Consider the following 16,278-nt stretch of genomic DNA (forward strand, 5'->3'; position numbering starts at 1 on the left):
AGACTGAGCCACGGAGGGGGAGAAGGTGTTTAATTCTCAGGGAGGGCCATCGGGGCCGTGAGCCCCGCCCCTGCGCCCTCAAGGCCCCGCCCCTCCTTCAGGGTCCGGCCCTGGAGGCCGCTCTCCAGTCCTCAGTCACCCTTCCGCTGCACCCTGGTGCCCGCGGGCCCCGGGTACGACAGGCCCAGGGTGGGATAGAAGGCCTCGGGGAGGCCGGGCCCCGGGCCCAGCCTCTGCAGGTGCGGGTACATGAGACCCAGCTCCGCAGGGCCGTAGCGGATGGTGCCGGGCGTGCACAGGCCCCGCACGACGGGGGGCAGGAAGCCCGCGTGGAGGAGGGAAGGTGGGGGGTCTCCAGGAGGCCCCAGGCCCCAGGGCCGCACCAGGTCCTGCTTCAGGGCCCCTGCCCGGATGACGGAAGTAAACTCGGGCCTCGGCAGGGCCGGGTGGCTGGACGGCTCCTCCTCCGCGCTGTCCTCCGGGTCTTTGGTCTCCCCCGGGCCAGGCTCCACTTTGATGCGTTTGCCCCGGGTCTGAGGGGGCTCATCCTTGTCTAGGGGGGCAGCCTGCTTCCCTTCCACCGGAGGCTCTGGCTCTGGAAGAGGGAGATTCAAAGGGCACTGTGGGTGCGCGTCCCCAGCCCTCAGTCTTCCCATCTGTGGTCTAGACCTGTGTTGTCCAACAGAACTTTCCCCGATGTCCAACGGCATTAGCCACTGGCCACGTGAGGCTACGGGGCCCTCGAAATGTGGCAGGTGTGACTAAGAAACTGAACCGTTCATTTTTAATTGAACGTAAGTCACCACTCGTGGCTGGTGGCTTCCGGACTGGAGAGCGCAGGTCCCAGAGGCCCCTGGGAGCTTCCCCCGGGGGCTGGGGTGCTGGGGGGTGGGAGGTGGGGCTCACCTGTGGGTTCTGGCTCTGGGCTGGACACGTCCTCACAGGCCACGCTGGCTGGAAGCTGGAAGGCGTCCAGAGGGGTCTGGCCACCCTCGGCTTGGCTGGGGACAACACAGGTGGGGTAGAGCCCCCACCCCATGGTACTTAGGGCTCATCACTGGACCCCCCAGGCTCCAAGCTGGCTTCTAGCCCCACAGCCCTGTCATCTGAGGCCAGACTCGGGCAGCCTGTGCCCCCTGCCCCCGATGCCACCAACTAAATGTCCCCAGCATCTTCCTTTCAGGCTGCTGTTCCTCTTAGGGGCCCAAATCCAGGCCCAGCAAAGCCAGAGATGTGGGTGGCAGCAGACGGCTCTTCCCCTCCTCCACCAGCATTGCCTGGCATTTCCGGGACTTGCCCCCACCTCCTCCCTGGGCTCCCAGCCCCTGTCGTGCGTCCCTCAAAACTCTCATTTCGAGGCAGCCAGAGGGGTCTTTCCACAAAGCAGATTTGACTGTGACCCTCCCCAGTGCCCCAGAATCAAATCCAGACCCTCTGCCGGGGCTGAGGCCATTTCAAAGCCGCCCCCCTGCAGGTAAGGTCTCGCCACCTCCAAGCCTCTCCTCTCACTGTCCCCTTTCCCCTTCCTGTTTTCAGGCCCCTCTGGGTTCTTGTCCTCTTCGAGAAGCCCTCCCTGAAGAGCCTCCACCCCAAGCCCCCTTCCCGGTGAGGCCGGCCGGGGACAGCCCTCACCTGAGCACGTAGCTGACCCACAGCACGTGGCGCTCCCCGGGGCTCTTCCCGCTCACGGCCACGGTGGCCACGGACTGCAGCCACACAAAGCCCCCGGCTCGCTGCAGCCAACGGTAGTAACCGGTCATCACCTGACCCTTGTCCAGCACTGGGCCCAGCGCAGGGACGGGGTGAGACAGTTGCAGAGAGACAGGTGGACAGGAAGGCAGGGGTGAGAGAGGGAGACAGGGGCAGAAAGGGTGGCGGCAGGGAGGAGATGGGGGGGGGGGGACGGAGAGAGACAGAGTCAGAAGGACTGAAGGCTAACCTGGCTGGGGGGCCTTCTGGATTTTTAAGGGTGGGCCCGAGAGACCCCACGGCCCCTTTCCTCCCACCCCACGTGTGAGCTGTTGCCCGGGGTGCGGGGCACAGCGGGGCGGGGGGGGGTTGTGGACTCAGGCCTGGGGTGCCGGCAGACAGGGGTTCTCACGGTCCAGGTGGCTTTGGCGGATCCTGGCTGCGTCCTGGCCGTGGACAAACTGGTAGCAGCTGCGGCCCACAAGCTCTGAGGGCCCCAGGTCCATGTGGTCGCTGACTCTGAGCACAGGGGGCGACAGAGAGAGGCGGTGAGAAGGGCTCTGAGACAACAGGGTTGGGGGCAAAGAGGCAGGGTCGGTTCTGGAAGCCCCAGCTCCGAAATCTTGCTCTGGAGCGCTCTGGGCCTCAGTTTAACCCTCGGTACAATGGTGGTGTCATAACAGCGTCCCGCCTGGAGTGGCTGTGGGCCTTGGGGGGTGGCCCCGGGCCCCCCGAAGGCACTCGGAGCGTGGGGGCTATTTCGCGATTTAATTTTCCCCACCCCGTGGTGCAGGGCGCAACCCGCCCCACCCCCAAAGGCCCCGGCCCGGCCCCCTCCTTCCAGGACCTCCTCCCTCGCTGCTCTTGTGTCCCCCTGGCTCCCCAGAGCGCCCCCCCCCCCCCGCCTGCCCGCAGCCCTGGCTCCCCTGTGTGGCCCCATCCGCCCGCCTCGGCCCCCCGACCCCGGTACCTGCTCTCACAAGCAAGGATGGTGAGACCCAGGCTGAGGCGGAAGACGATCATGTGTCCGTGTAGTGGCAGCTCAGCCAGTGGGGCTGGGGGCAACGTGTGGCCCAGAGCCACCAGGCCCAGGGAGCGGGCCCGAAGGCGCCCGGTGACGTGGATGACCTGTGGGCGACAGGCGGGCTTGGAGGAGAGGCCTGGCGAGGCCACCACCCCGCCGGTGCCGGGGCACAAGGACAGAGCTGGGAGGAATGTGGGAGCCCCCCCCCCCCCCGTCGCCCGCAGGAGAGGAGACCCAGGAGTCAGCAGCCGGGGCCAGAGAGCTGACCCTCACCTTGTACCCCGAGGCCTTGACGTGCAGCCCCCGCTTGGTGAGGGTAGATTTCATGCGGATGAAGAAGGAACGCTCCCGGGCCCGGGAGAAGTGAGGCACCTCGGCGGGGCTGGCCTCTGGGGTGGAGAGTGAAGGAAGGTTAGGAGGTCCTAAAGGAGAAACACACACACACAGGCCGTCCCTCCCCGCCCCCCCCCCCCCCCCCCCCCCGCCCATCTAGCCAGACAAGGTCAAGGCCACAGCCTGAGGGTTACACAACCTCACTGAAGTCGCAGACTAACCTCCCCTCTGAGCTACAGCTGCACGGGTCTCGTCTAAAGCTCAGATATGACCCCGGCCCCTCCCTGCCCTGAAACTGCCACGGCTCCCTAGGACCCTTGGGAGAAAGCTCAGCTCCTCACCTTGGCCTAAAACTTCCGCAAGAACTGCCTCCCGCTGACACCATCTCTAGCCTCAGCCTCCAGGTCTCAGGGTAGACAGCTCCTCCTCCAGGAAGCCCTCCCTGACCCCCCCAGGCTGGGTCAGCCATCCCTCTGGGGTCTCCCACCCCAGCCCCGACCACTTTGGAGTATCATTCTCTAGGGACTGGCCGGTCTGCCCACACCCGGACTGTGAGCACGGGGAGGGTGGGGCTGGGGATGCTGTCATCACTGTGTCCCCAGCCCTCCCCAGCCCGGAGCAGGGGCTCTGGTATAAGAAACAAGTAAGACTCACAAATACAGATTAGTCTATAAATCCCGTGATACATTCTTGTAACTGCTCACCGCCAGACGAACCTGTTTCTCAATCTTTGATGCAAACCTAATCACCTTCCCCAGTGGACCCACAAACATCTCTCCCAAGCGTGCAGGCCCTGATGATAGCTCAGATATTTTTGCTGTTAAGCAAACCCAACAGAAGAAGATCCTCCTGACGGGAAAGTTAACCTCCTAGTCCCCCCGCATCTCAGAGCTAAAAGAAACTTCCAGGGTAATCTCCCAACACCCTCCTTCTCTAACAGGGACTGGAATTTTCCACTGCAGGGAAGGACTAGAAACACAGATGCAGGAGCCAGACAAACCCGGGCTGCGGTCCAGATCAACCACGTACAGCTGTGTGACCCGGGCCAATTAACTTAACCTCTCTGCGCTGTGCCTCAGTTTCCACCTCTGCAAAATGAAGACAGCTTGATAGTTCCCGGCTTGTGGGGTGGTGATTAGGATTCCAATCACGCAGTTAAAGGCGCAGCATGGGGAAAGCCCGTGAAGCCCGGGCTTTATCATTACCAAAGCCTGGTCCCATCTGTCACCCACAAGCAGTGGCAAGAGGGGTCTTTCTAAAGCTCGACTCTGGGGGAGCCAGGCAGCCTTAGGCAACTTTCGGGAGCCAAGTCGCGTTGCCTTGGTTCAGACTCTGGTGCATTTTGCAAAACTTTGCGCAACTCGAAGGAGAGTGGGTTTTGTAACAACGAGCCCTACACCCTTGAGGCCGCGTGACTTTGGGGCCCCTGGAATTACCGATGTCAGGAGTATCTGCAAGCGAGGAAGAAGACGAGGAGGAGGAGGAGGAGGAGGAGGAGGGGACGGAGGGCGGCGTGGGGGGCCCGGGAGGCCGGGCCCGGAGCCCCAGTTGCTCTAGCACTTCCGAGTGGTCCCCGGGATGGACGTAGTCGAAGACGCTGCTACCCGTCAGCTCCACCTGCCGGCGAAAGAGGGGACGGCAGAGGGCGGGTAAGATGCGCGCGCAGCCACTCGCCCGGCCTTCGGCCTCCGGCTCGCTCGCCTAGGTTGCAGGCGCGCTTCACGCCAGTCTCGTGTTTTTATGAGGATTGCTTTTTAACCTTTTAAAAAGAAGAATACAAACTTTTAGGCTCTTCTTATGCCTTCCCACTTCAAACCCGGCGATCGCTGAGGATTTTCTGCACCTGCTTACCCTATTAAGAAGCTGTGTACCGGGTTGTCGTAGCCTCCATTTACCCAACTCCCACCCACTCACAGCAAAAAACCGTGCCCTGAAATGAATCACAGGATGTCCCCGCAGGAATGGCAATCAGGATGCAAGCAGTGGAATGTTTCTCGAACTCTTTAAAGAGTTAGAACTTTTTGAGGCATCTGGGTGGCTCAGTTGGTTAAGCATTCCACTCGACTTCGGCTCAGGTCCTTATCTCACACGGGTTCCTGCGTTAGAGACCCACATCGGGTTCTTCACTGATAGCGAGGAGCCTGCTTAAGTTTCTCTCTCCCTTCCTCTCTGCCCCTCCCCTGCTCGCTCTTTTTCTCTCTCAAAATAAATAAACATTAAAAAAAAAAAACAAGAATAACTTTTTAATCAGACTTTCACACTGAATTCACCCCAAACTCTCAGAGCAGTTCCCCTTCTCTCCTCACCTCCCCTAGTCCAGGCCCCCAACTTTTCTGTGCTGTCTTCCTGCCCCAGGGTCCTCCCTGGTGCTCTGGCCTTCAGTCCCCAAACACCCTTGCTAAATTCCTCACCTGACCATGGCCCGCCTCCTCTCAGAAACCTCTCAGAGCTCCCACTGCCCCTGGGCTTGGGGTCCCAGGCTCCCCTCTGTCCCTCATCCCTCTGAACTCCTCCTCATTAAACCCTTCCCTGCACCAGCTTCCAGCTTTTCCTCCACTTCTCCCTCCCTCCCTTCCCCTTGTCCACATGCCCCTACCTCCAGGGTCTTCCTCCTCCACATATCTCCAACAACTCACTGCAAAGGTGCTCACAAAGGCCAAATACCTAGCATTGAATTTTCTAAATTTACCATTTGCCAAAACCTTTGTAATAGTGATAACAGAGGACAGTGATTTGTACTGAATGTATTGGTAGTAGGAAGGCCACAAGGAGCCAGGCCCCCCAGGATTGGGAGTCCGTTTCCGTTTCTGATATATATATATATATATATATATATATATATATATATCAGAATATATATATAATTTTTGAGAGGGAAGAGAGAGGGAGACACAGACTCCAAAGCAGGCTTCAGGCTCTGAGATGTCAGCACAGAGCCCCACGCGGGACTTGAACTCAGACTGTGAGATCATGACCTGAGCCGAAGTCAGACACTTACCCGACTGAGCCACCCAGGCGCCCCCTCCCCTGCCTTTTACCTTTCAGTGCTGCAGGAGCTGGGGCAGAAACAGCTGGCTGAGATAGAAAAAGCAAGCCAGTTCACGAAAACGCTACAGAAAATCTTCCAAAGTTGGCAAAACCCAAGCCCTTACGATGCAAATCGCTGTAATTCTTTACAATTGTGGAGGAAAAAAACAAAAAAAAAAAAAAAAAGCAAGTTTTGGTAAATATGGCGCATTTGGCAAACACTCATGGGGAAACTGACCTTTCTGCTAATTTGCCGTCTTCGAATTGACCTGCTACTTTAATAGCCCCCCCCTGTTGCCTGTAAGGAGGAGCCACGTGGGGTTCCCAGGGGTGCACTTTGGGAACCACCGATGCAGCCCACTTTTCCGGCTGGGATGGTGAGGCCAGGAGAGAGGAAGGGCATGCAGGGGCCAGCAAGGGAGATGGTGGGCAGGCCAGTCCAGGCAGCCCGCTGCGGGCCCCTTACCTGTGAGAGACCCAGATAAATGGAGACGGTCTCTGAAATGTAGAGGAATTTCCCTTCCTGGTTCAAGGCAAACACGAAGCCATCCAGGGACTAGAGTGGGGAGAAATAGGGGGCGGAGAGAGGAGCGCTGGGCATCTGTCTGTCCAGCAGGCAAGTGGCAAGAGATTCTAAAAGCTGGATCTCCACCTAGGATGGATTAATCGAGGGGTGGGGAGGGGAAGGGGATCGGGTGGCCCTCGGAAAGGGGGCCCTCGCTGGGATGGATGCTGGAGAAAAGGGTGCTGCTCGCCAGAGGTGGCCGCCAGGTGGCAGCAATGAGCAGCAGGCAGGGAAGGGGCCTCACCTGCAAGATGTGTCCTCCCAGGTGCTGCTCGAAGACTTCGGAGACCAGCGCCACGGGGCCCCTGTGGCTGGGGGCTGGGGACAAAGGGAGGGGTGAGGCCGGGGCCTGTTGGGCCCCATTCGAGCCAGGCTACAAATCCCGCTCTCTTCCCGGTCCCGCAGCCACCTTGGGGTACTGGGGACCCCGGGCCCTGTCGGGGAGAAACCTGGGCTGGGGGGAAGGGTGGAAGGGGCAGAAGTGGGCTGAGACACACAGAGACAGAGAGAGACACCAGAGGATGCAGACAGGGGTCCGTCCGTCCGTTTGTCCATCCATCCAATCCAGGCAGAAACTCCCTGAGCACCAACTGTGCGGCAGGCCCTGTCCTAGGGCCACCGAGGTGACCGGGGCGGCCTGGTTCTCCCCTCCCAGGCCAGAGGCAGATACACAACACGCAAGAAACTAAAAAATCCAGGGGCGCCTGGCTGGCTCAGTCGGAGGAGCAAGACATTTGATCTCGGGGTCGGGGGTTCAAGCCCCACGTGGGGTGTGGAACATACTTGAAAAAAAAAAAAAAAGTGAAAACATTACTCAAGACCCAAGAGGCCACACACTGTGTGATTCCATTTCTACGAACTGTCCGGGGAACAGGCCAAATCTACGGAGACAGGAAGTAGATTAGTGGTTGCCCAGGGGCTGACGGGAGGGAGGGGGGATGGGAGTGTCTGCCGATGTGGGCAGGGCTTTTTCAGGAGGCAGTGAAAATGTTCTGGAACTAGGGGCACCTGGGTGGCTCAGTCGGTTAAGCATCTGACTTCGGCTCAGGGCTTCATCTCATGGGTCGCGGGTTCGAGCCCTACATCAGGCTCTGCGCTGACAGCTCAGAGCCTGCTTAGGATTCTCTCTCTCCTTCTCTCTCTGCCCTTCCCCCAGTCATGTGCACGCTCATTCTTTCTCTCAAAATAAATAAACTTAAAAAAATTAAAATCTTGGCGCGCCTGGGTGACTCAGTAGGTTAAGCATCTGACTTCTGACTTCGGCTCAGGTCATGATCTCACGGTTTATGGGTTCGAGCCCCGCATCGGGCTCTGTGCTGACAGCTCAGCTCGGAGCCTGGAGCCTGCTTCCGATTCTGTGTCTCCCTCTCTCTGGCTCTCTCTCTCTCTCAAAATAAAAAAAAAAATTAAAAAAAAAAAAAAAAGAGGTGGAGAGAAAAGAAAGGAGATGTCCAGGAGAAATACAGGGAAAGACAGTGACAGGAGGTCATGTCAAATGGGACAAAGGGCAAAGAGCGCCCCAGCCCCCACAGTCTGGAGCAGAGAGGAGGGCAGAGGGTTGGGGGGCGGGGGTGGATGGAGGCTGTTCCCACGCAGGTCCCTCTCCCTGACCCTGCAGAGAAACACCTCCCAAGGGGCTCTATGTCCAGATCAGGGAGCCAGGGGACTCCGTGACCTTGAGGGTGGGCAAGTGGCTGGCTCCTGCAGGCCTAAGGGTCCTGGTCTGGTGCCCAGCCCCAGGGCAGGCCCTCCCTGGCTGTGTGCCCTGGGACCAGTCCCTTCACCTCTCTGTGCCTCGGTTTCCTCCTCTGTCAAGTGGATTTGCAAAGAGCGCGGACCTCACAGGCTGGTTGAGCACTCAGCATAAGGAACAGAAAGGGCCCCGCACCCGCCAGGCACACCTCAGGTGCTCCCAAACACAGAGCCAGGATTAGTATTAATAGTGTCATTGCTATTGTTATTTCCAGACCCTCAAAACACCAGGCGGCCAAGCCCCGCCCGGGCGCCCCCATCAGGACTCAGCCCCCACCCCCCAACATCTAAGCCACGCCTCCTCCCGGGAGCACCTCCCCGCCGTTCCTACCCTTTTCCCACCCCTGGCTGGAGCACCAGGAACAATAAATGGAGGGGGGGGTGCTGATGGGGACCCCTCCCCCGAGATGCAGCGCGAACCAGCCGGGTGACAGGCAGGAACAATGCTGCCTGCTAATTGTCGCAATTTTCCCCTGTCATTTTTGCTAATTCCTTCATTTTCCCGCTCACAGGATCAGCCCAGGTCAGACTGAACGGCTGCAATTAACAGCATTAATGGGCACGTCGGATGAGGGGGGTGCGCAGGGGGAGGGCTTGCTGTTCCCCCGTTGGGACGGGAGCTTTGGGGTCGGTCCCCTTCGCTGACTGATGCGTCCTATTACCCCCAGCCCCCCCTCCCTCCCCAAACCCAACTCCAGACTCCTTCCTCTGCGTTCCGGCCTCTCCAGGCAAATGCCTCAGCTCCTCTGTCCCCCAAATTCGGCAGGTGGCTCTTTACTGCTCCCAGATCTGCCCCCTGCTCGCGCCCAACCCCCAACCATCACTCACTCACTCAACAAACATTCGCTGCGCTTTTTATTGGAGCCTGACTGCCCGCTGGAGAAGAAAAACTGTCCTAGGTGTCATCACAGAGCTGGGACCGAGGGACCCAGGGGAGAAGGGGACTCCCAGGGGTCTGATCACCTCCTATTCTCAATTGCCCAGAGAGATTCCCAGACCAGGTGGTGGGGATGAAGTCCAGAGAGGGAAACCCTGCTCCCAGGAGGGGCAGGCCCCGCGGGCCAGACGGGGCACCTTCCTCAGCCTCGATTGTAAACCGGGTCCCATGCTAGAGCGTGAATGGGTTCGTGCGTGTGAACAACACACAGCCAGGCACACGGTAGGGACCAAATTCCCGAGTCCTGCCCTTATTCTTACCAGGTACGGTGGATAACTTGGGGGCACCTCTACCTTTCCAGGTAATTCCTTGCCGTTGGCCCTGACCTATCTCTTTCTCCCACCCACGGCTGTTTTCAGCACATCCCTCTCCTGATTCCCACCACCCCTCACCCCACGGCCCCCGCCCTGGTCTAGCTGCCCCACCAGGCAGGAGCCTGGACCATTGCACTCGCGTCCTCACTGGGCTCCCTGCTTCCACCTCTGGCTCCCGTCCCACTTGGGCTAACAGCCAAAGTCCTCACCAAAGCCCACGAGGCCCTGCAGGACCTGGTTCCGGCTGTCTACTCTCTGCCTCAACTACTTACTTCTCTCTGACTACTTGGCCTCATTGTGCCCTGCAGCCAGTAAGCGGATTCCTGCCTGCCTCAGGGCCTTTGCACATATTCCCGCAGTCCAGACTGCTTTCCTTCCAGCTTCTCTCACGGCTTGCTTCCTCACCTCCTTCCAGTCTCAGCTCAAAGGTCACTTCCTCAGAGCGAGGCTGGGCCTGACCTGTGAATTAAGATGTCAACCCTCCTCCCCTCACTCTGTTCCATGGCCACCCAACAAATACTTAGGGAGCCCTTACTGCGCCCCAGGAACTGTCCCAGGCTCGGGGAACACGGCGTCATGGGGGAGAGACACAATAGACAATGAGTGCTTTGGAAAGAAAGAAGGCAGGAAAGGAAGACAAGAGAGCGCTGGGGGACAAGGGTGTTGTCAGCTTTAACAGAGTGGTCAGGGCAGGACTCCCTGAAGAGCTGACTTTTGGAAGGAAGGGAGCTCCTGAGGGAGGGCACAGCAAGTGCAAAGGCCCTGGGGTAGGAACATGTTTCTCTGAGGAATAGCGAGATAGTCACTGTGTGTGTGTGTGTGTGTGGTAGTCTGTGTGGGGGTTTGAAGAGGTGAGAGGGGCAGAAAAATGAGATCAGAGAGGTGAGGGACAGTGGGCACACCACGAAGGGCTGGTAGGCCCACCCTTGAGGTCAGGGACTTTGTCCTGTCCCTAGAACAGGGCCTGGCACCGAGAAGTGTTCGATGATGCTGAATGAATGACGACCACTGATCTAAGATCCAGGCTGTGCCCTCCCCGGACGTGCAGGTCCAGGGCTAGGCTTCCGCATCTGTTGTGCTGTTTTACAGACACAGAGGGAGGCCCAGAGACAGGCCGAGACCCGCAAGATCCCCGGAGACCTATGACCATGCCAGGTCTGGAGGCTGAGGACGCGCACTCTGAAAACAGTTTGGATCTCAGCCGGGCCCAGGCTTGACCGATGGGTGAACGGCTTCCCCTCTCTGGGGCTCACTTTTCCACTTCTATAAAATGGGAATCAACACCGCTCTCCTCCTAGTGTTCGTGAGAGGATTGAGTGTTGTTATTTTTTTATTAAAACACTTTTTTCTAATGTTTCTTTACTTCTGAGAGAGAGACAGAGAGAGAGCGTGAGCAGGGAAGGGGCAGACACAGACGGAGACACAGAATTCGAAGCAGGCTCCAGGCTCTGAGCTGTCAGCCCAGAGCCCGACGTGGGGCTCGAACTCACACACTGTGAGATCATGACCTGGGCGGAAGTCGGCCGCTTAACTGACTGAGCCACCCAGGCGCCCCGGGGTTCAGTGAGTTTAAAAAAAAAAAAAAAAAAAAAAAAAATTGGCGAGTTATTTGTCTATAGTGCTCAACATGGTCTGACAGGCGTATGTTTTTATCATTATTATTGAGGAAGCCACCGAATGGGAGACACACGGCTTTGCTCTCTGACTAGCTAAGACCCTGTCCTCAGTTTCCCCGTGTGAACTACGGAAACAGGCGCTTGACCTCTTGTTGGGGCCCCTGGGAGGCAGGAGATGCCTCCAAATGCCTGCTTTGGGGGATCCGGGAGGGAGTCCACGCAGTACGTCCCATACGGGCCGGGGGGAGGGGGAGGGAGGTGCTCCCCAGGAGTACAGGAGGGGGGCCTCCACGGAGTCTGCGGTCTGCCCCCTCGGTGCTGTGTCCTCAGCGGGCTCCTGTCCCCTTCAAGTGCCCATCCGGGCAGCGGGAGGTGGTGGGGGGGGGGGTGGGGGGAGCTGGACGCCGGAGGGACTATCTCAACACCCCCTCCCTTCCTTTCTCTCCCGGCGTTCGGGACAATAGACAAGATGTTTATCCCCCCGCCGGCGCACATGTTGTTCGCGGTAATGACAGTAATCAGCCGCGCTAATGCCGCATTCTCTGGGCGCCAGTCAATTCGCCTAATTACCGCCTGGGAAGCCGGATTATTTAAATTTAAATGGTGATTTATTGCGAGCTTAATCAATGCTATTTTCTCTCCCCCCCCCCCCACCTCCTCCCCTGGGACCGGGGGCAGGAGGGGAACTGGAGCCCCTCCAACCTCACCCTAAGGACACCCGTTCTTCTGGGGGGGCCCCGTCGCCTGGGGTGCCCGGTCGCTGTCACCTGCCACCTCAGATTTACAGGATTCACTGTCTTGTAGTTGAGTGAAGCAGTAATACATAAAACAAGCAATAACAGTAACATAACACTGCTATGCATCCATCAGGAATAAAGTTGAATTCTAGAGGCGCCTGGGGGGCTCCGTCGGTTAAGCGTCCGACTTTGGCTCAGGTCACCTTCTCGCGGTCCGTGAGTTCGAGCCCCGCGTCGGGCTCTGTGCTGACCGCTCGGAGCCCGGAGCCTGCTTCGGATTCTGTGTCTCCCTCCCTCTCTGCTCCTCCCCCACTCACACTCTGTCTTCCTCTCTCTCAAAAATAAACATTAAAAAAATTGAGTTCTAATAAAAGTCGATATCTGTGTATCTGTATCTGTCCTTTACCTAATTCTGCATTTTTACAGATGATAGATTGCATTTCTTTGTTCATTTCATTATTGGGTCTTGGCTACTGGGATGTCAGCCTGGGCAGGACTTTTCTCAAGTTTGTTTCCTGCTGGCTCCTGAGGACTCAGCACAGTAGCGGCCACACAGTAGGTGCTTAAGAAACTGCAGGTTCCGCAAGGTAACCAGTGGCACTAAGGGTCGCTACATACGCATTGCCCAGGCTGTGCCAAATATATCCAGGGTCTTGGCACACATCACCTGGCTTCCTTCTCGGCTCTCCGGGTGTCTGTGTGCCGACTTTCATCAGGATTCCCATTTCACAGACGAGGCACAGAGAGGTAAGGCGACCTGCCCAGGGTCACAACGCCGGGGAGTGGCCGGGATGGGGGGGGGGGGGAGGGTGGGCAGGGACCCAGGAGAGTCTTTCTGAAGCTCTCTCCGTCTTACCTGCCACATTATACTGTCTCCCTCCCGCTTTCCCAAACTGGGAATTCTGACTCCAGAGTCCTTGTGCTCAAGTCTGAGTGAGGGGGTTTCTTGCCCATGAGTGGATAGGAGGCCCAGGCTGGGCCCCCTCTGTCCCGCCCCCGGAGCTGCGGGCCTCCTTTGTGAAAATGATTCATCTTCCCTAATAAAAATAATAGCATTTACTAGTGGTCTGATCCCTGGTGGCCAAAATTCATGAACTCATCCCTACCTCGTGTGCCCATTTAACAGATGAATAAACGGAGGCTCGGAGACTAGAGGCCACCTGATAGGGACACACAGAGGGTCTGGTTGATTCCAAACCTCGTGCTCCCTCTCGGCCAAGAAGGGACTGGGCAAAAGCTGGTGGGCCCTTCACGTTCCCACTTGCCGCCCCCCCCCCCGTCCCCCGCCCCCCGTCCCCCGTCCCCTGCGCACGCGCACTCACCGAGGCCGGCCGGGGGCCCCGCGGCCCGCAGTCCCCAGGGCGGCGCCCCGAGGGCGGCGAAGCGGCGCAGGCGGAGGTAGGTGACGCTGAGGCGCACGATGGACGCCTTGTCCAGCTGGCTCGAGATGGCTCCGGGCAGCGGGAGCAGCTTGGCCAGCTCGAAGAACTCCAGGTTCTCCTTTCCGCGCCGCGAGCGCGCCGCGTTACGGGACTTCTCCTTGCGCTGCGCCTGCAGGCTGGGCGGGCGGCGCGGAGGGGGCGTCAGCGGGGCCCCCGGCGCTCAAGGGGTCCGCGGCCTGGGGGAGCCCTGCCCTCGGGGCCTCGGAGCGGGGTCGGGGCGTGGGAAGTGGGTTCGACACTGGAGGTGGGGGCGGAACCCGCGTGTGGATGCTGCACCCGGCCGTGGGGACAGAACCCCGGGGTGTAAATCAGTTCTGGGGCGGGGGGAGGGAGGAGGCAGAGGGGAGAAATGAGAACGTTGGGGATGAAGTCTGAGGAAGGGGGGGTAGGGACAGAACGTGGTGGGGGTTGTTTGTACAACAAAGGTTGAGCTTCCCGGGGTAAGAAATTCTAGCTCCGGAGGGCGGGGCGGAAAGCCGAGTGTGAATTCTCCCAGGACGCCCTTGGGGGCGGGGCCACGGCCCGGGGGGCGGGGCTTTGCTCACCAGGGTCCGGGCGGGGCCTTGACCACTAGCCCAGGCAGAAAGTCCCACGGGACGCTGCGGCCACGACCTCCCCCGCACTTGACCTCGCCTCCGCCGCCACTGCTGGGGTAGGGGGTCGCCATCTCCGCGGGGGGGGGGGGGGCGGGCTCAGGGCAGCCTCGAGACCCGCGTCTCCTGCCGCGGGAAGGCAGCTCTCGGTGCCTGCGGGGGTACCCCGGGGACCTGCTGGGGAAACTGAGGTCCGTGAGGGGCTCGGGGTCCCAGCAAGGAGCTGGGGCCGGATGGTGCCTCAGTTTCTCCTCCCCGGAGGCCCCGGGACGGAGCCCGCCGCTCTCTCACCCTGCCCGGCCCCGGGCGAAGCTCGGGGCGAGGACGTGCCCCGCCGCCGCCGCCGCCGCCGCCGCCGCCTCCCCCGCGCCGCCCGCCAGCGCGGCCGCCTCACGCCCGCGCCGGGCCGGCTCCCGCATACCAATAGGCGCACGCGGCGCGCATACGGATCCGACCGGCCCGCGCGCTGCGTGCCAAGCATGCCCAAGCCGGGCGGGCGGGGGGCAGGCGCCTCGCCGGGGCCCAGGCGCGCCCGGCTCCTGCCCCCGGAGCCCTCTGTTCCGGGGATCCGCTCTCCTAGCCCATCCCACGAGTCCGAGCGCTCGCATCTGCGGGGCGCCCATTTCCCAGGCTGGGCTAAGGAGGTAAGGGGGGGAGGGAGAGGGCAAGGGACCCCACCCCATGCCCGGCCCAGGGACCCCCCCCCCCAAGCCCCTTGGGGTGGGGCCATCTGTCCCGGCCGCCAGATCTCCGCAACCGCAACTTCCTTTCCGAAGACCCGGGCGTGCGAGCCACAGCCCCCGACGCAGTGGCCAGAGCATCAGCCAGAGGACGCCCGCAGGATGGACCCGACACTCGGGGCCCAGGTGTCCCGGGATCCAGATCCTCCAGAACCAGGAACGTGTTCACTCAGGTCTTCATTCCTCCAGGACTAGGCATGAAGGATTCCCTCCCCCACCCTGCCCCCAGGATCCAGGCCGCCCCCAAGCCTCTCCAACCAGGTGTCCAGATGCCCTAGACCTTGGTGTCCAGGTACCCAGCCCCCTATTTCTCCAGGACCCAAACATCCGTGTGCCCCTTCCCCCAACCTCAGGATACGGGCGTCCTGACACCCTAGCCCCCAGGACGCTGGAGTTCCGGCCCCCCTATTTCTGCAGGACCCAGGAGTTCCCTGTCCCCTCCTGCCAGCCTCCAGGCGTCCCCGACCCGCAGGACCCACAGCCCCCTTACCTGGCCGCAGGGCAGGCTCCGGGCGCGGCGTGGGGCCGGCCGGGCGGCGCAGAGGGGTGGCCCCATAGACCCCGGGGCAGGCCGGGCTCGGCGGGGCGCGCGTGCGGTGGCGCTCGGTTCTCCGCGCCCACCGCGGCCTCGCAGACTTGGAGACGCGCGGACCGCGCTGGCAGGCGGGGGCGGCGTCTGCGGAGCCCCGCCCACCTAGTCTCCGCCCCTTCGGTCCCGCCCAACGCCAGCCTCTCCGGCCTTTGCCAGGGTAGGGGGTTCCCAGCCAGGGACTCCCGAGCTGCCCTGGCGTCCGAGTCCTCTCCCCCCACGGCAGCTTCGGGGGTCCGGCCCCCCTCCCACCGGAATGAGAACCTCGGAGTCGGAGCTTCCCTGCCCCGACAGGGGAACCCCGGAGTCTCCAGACTCCACCTGGAGGAGCTGGCACCTTAGTCGTCCAAGAGAACCCCGGGCTCCAGCAGCCCCTCTGGGACACGGCGGGTACCGTGCACCCAAGCCCCCTGTAGACGGAAGACTTAACCTTCAGTACCCGCGCCAGGGACGCGAAGCCAGGTGTTCGAGACCCTCCTTTCCCAGGAGAGAATTTCAGGATGTTAGTATCCCTTCCCCATAAGAAGAGGACCCCGCCCTCCGAGGGCCCCCCATCTCATAAGGCCAGGCTTTGGGGTCTGGACCTACGCTCTCTCACGCACTGGGACCCAGGTATCCGCAGAACTTCAGAAATCAGGATCCCGGGATCTGACATCCTCCCCCTATCACAGGGACGGGAACCCCAACATCCGAGCTTCCTATCAGATCATAAATAAGAACTCAGGGATTGTAGCGCCTCCCACGGAGAACGGGGATCCAGGCATCCAAGCCAGGCCTTGCCCACCTCTGTCCCTCCCAAGCCTCTTCAGCGGCCTGGCATGAGGGGCTCCGGGAGCTTAACCGCTCCTAGGAGACCCCAAGGCCACCAATGCAATGGAGTCTTAGGAGAGCCAGGCAGGCGGGGCCTCGCAGAGAGCATG

The 16,278-nt window shown here is 60.6% G+C and overlaps 1 protein-coding gene across 4 annotated transcripts; it reads right to left on the bottom strand.

Moving 5' to 3' along the window:
- Window positions 1–9: 9 nt before the first annotated feature.
- On the bottom strand, window positions 10–15,585 carry NPAS1 (neuronal PAS domain protein 1). Of its 4 annotated transcripts, none has more exons than XM_078439638.2 (12): window positions 15,260–15,585; window positions 13,982–14,182; window positions 13,317–13,552; window positions 6,883–6,956; window positions 6,540–6,629; window positions 4,483–4,663; window positions 2,987–3,102; window positions 2,660–2,817; window positions 2,102–2,208; window positions 1,633–1,780; window positions 907–1,001; window positions 10–595 (listed from the first exon to the last, which is right to left on the bottom strand). In XM_078439638.2, the coding sequence occupies exons 2-12, from the start codon at window positions 14,101–14,103 to the stop codon at window positions 132–134; spliced, it is 1,791 nt and encodes a 596-aa protein (XP_078295764.2). In that variant the 5' UTR covers window positions 14,104–14,182; window positions 15,260–15,585; the 3' UTR covers window positions 10–131. The 4 variants fall into 4 exon arrangements, with proteins under 4 accessions (XP_078295764.2, XP_078295762.2, XP_078295763.2 ...); XM_078439636.2 differs by having other exon boundaries at window positions 13,982–14,203; XM_078439637.2 differs by having other exon boundaries at window positions 13,982–14,206.
- Between the last annotated feature and the right edge of the window lie 693 nt (window positions 15,586–16,278).

Source organism: Panthera onca, chromosome E2, assembly GCF_046562875.1.
Source record: "Panthera onca isolate mPanOnc1 chromosome E2, mPanOnc1 haplotype 2, whole genome shotgun sequence".
Lineage (NCBI taxonomy): Eukaryota > Metazoa > Chordata > Mammalia > Carnivora > Felidae > Panthera > Panthera onca.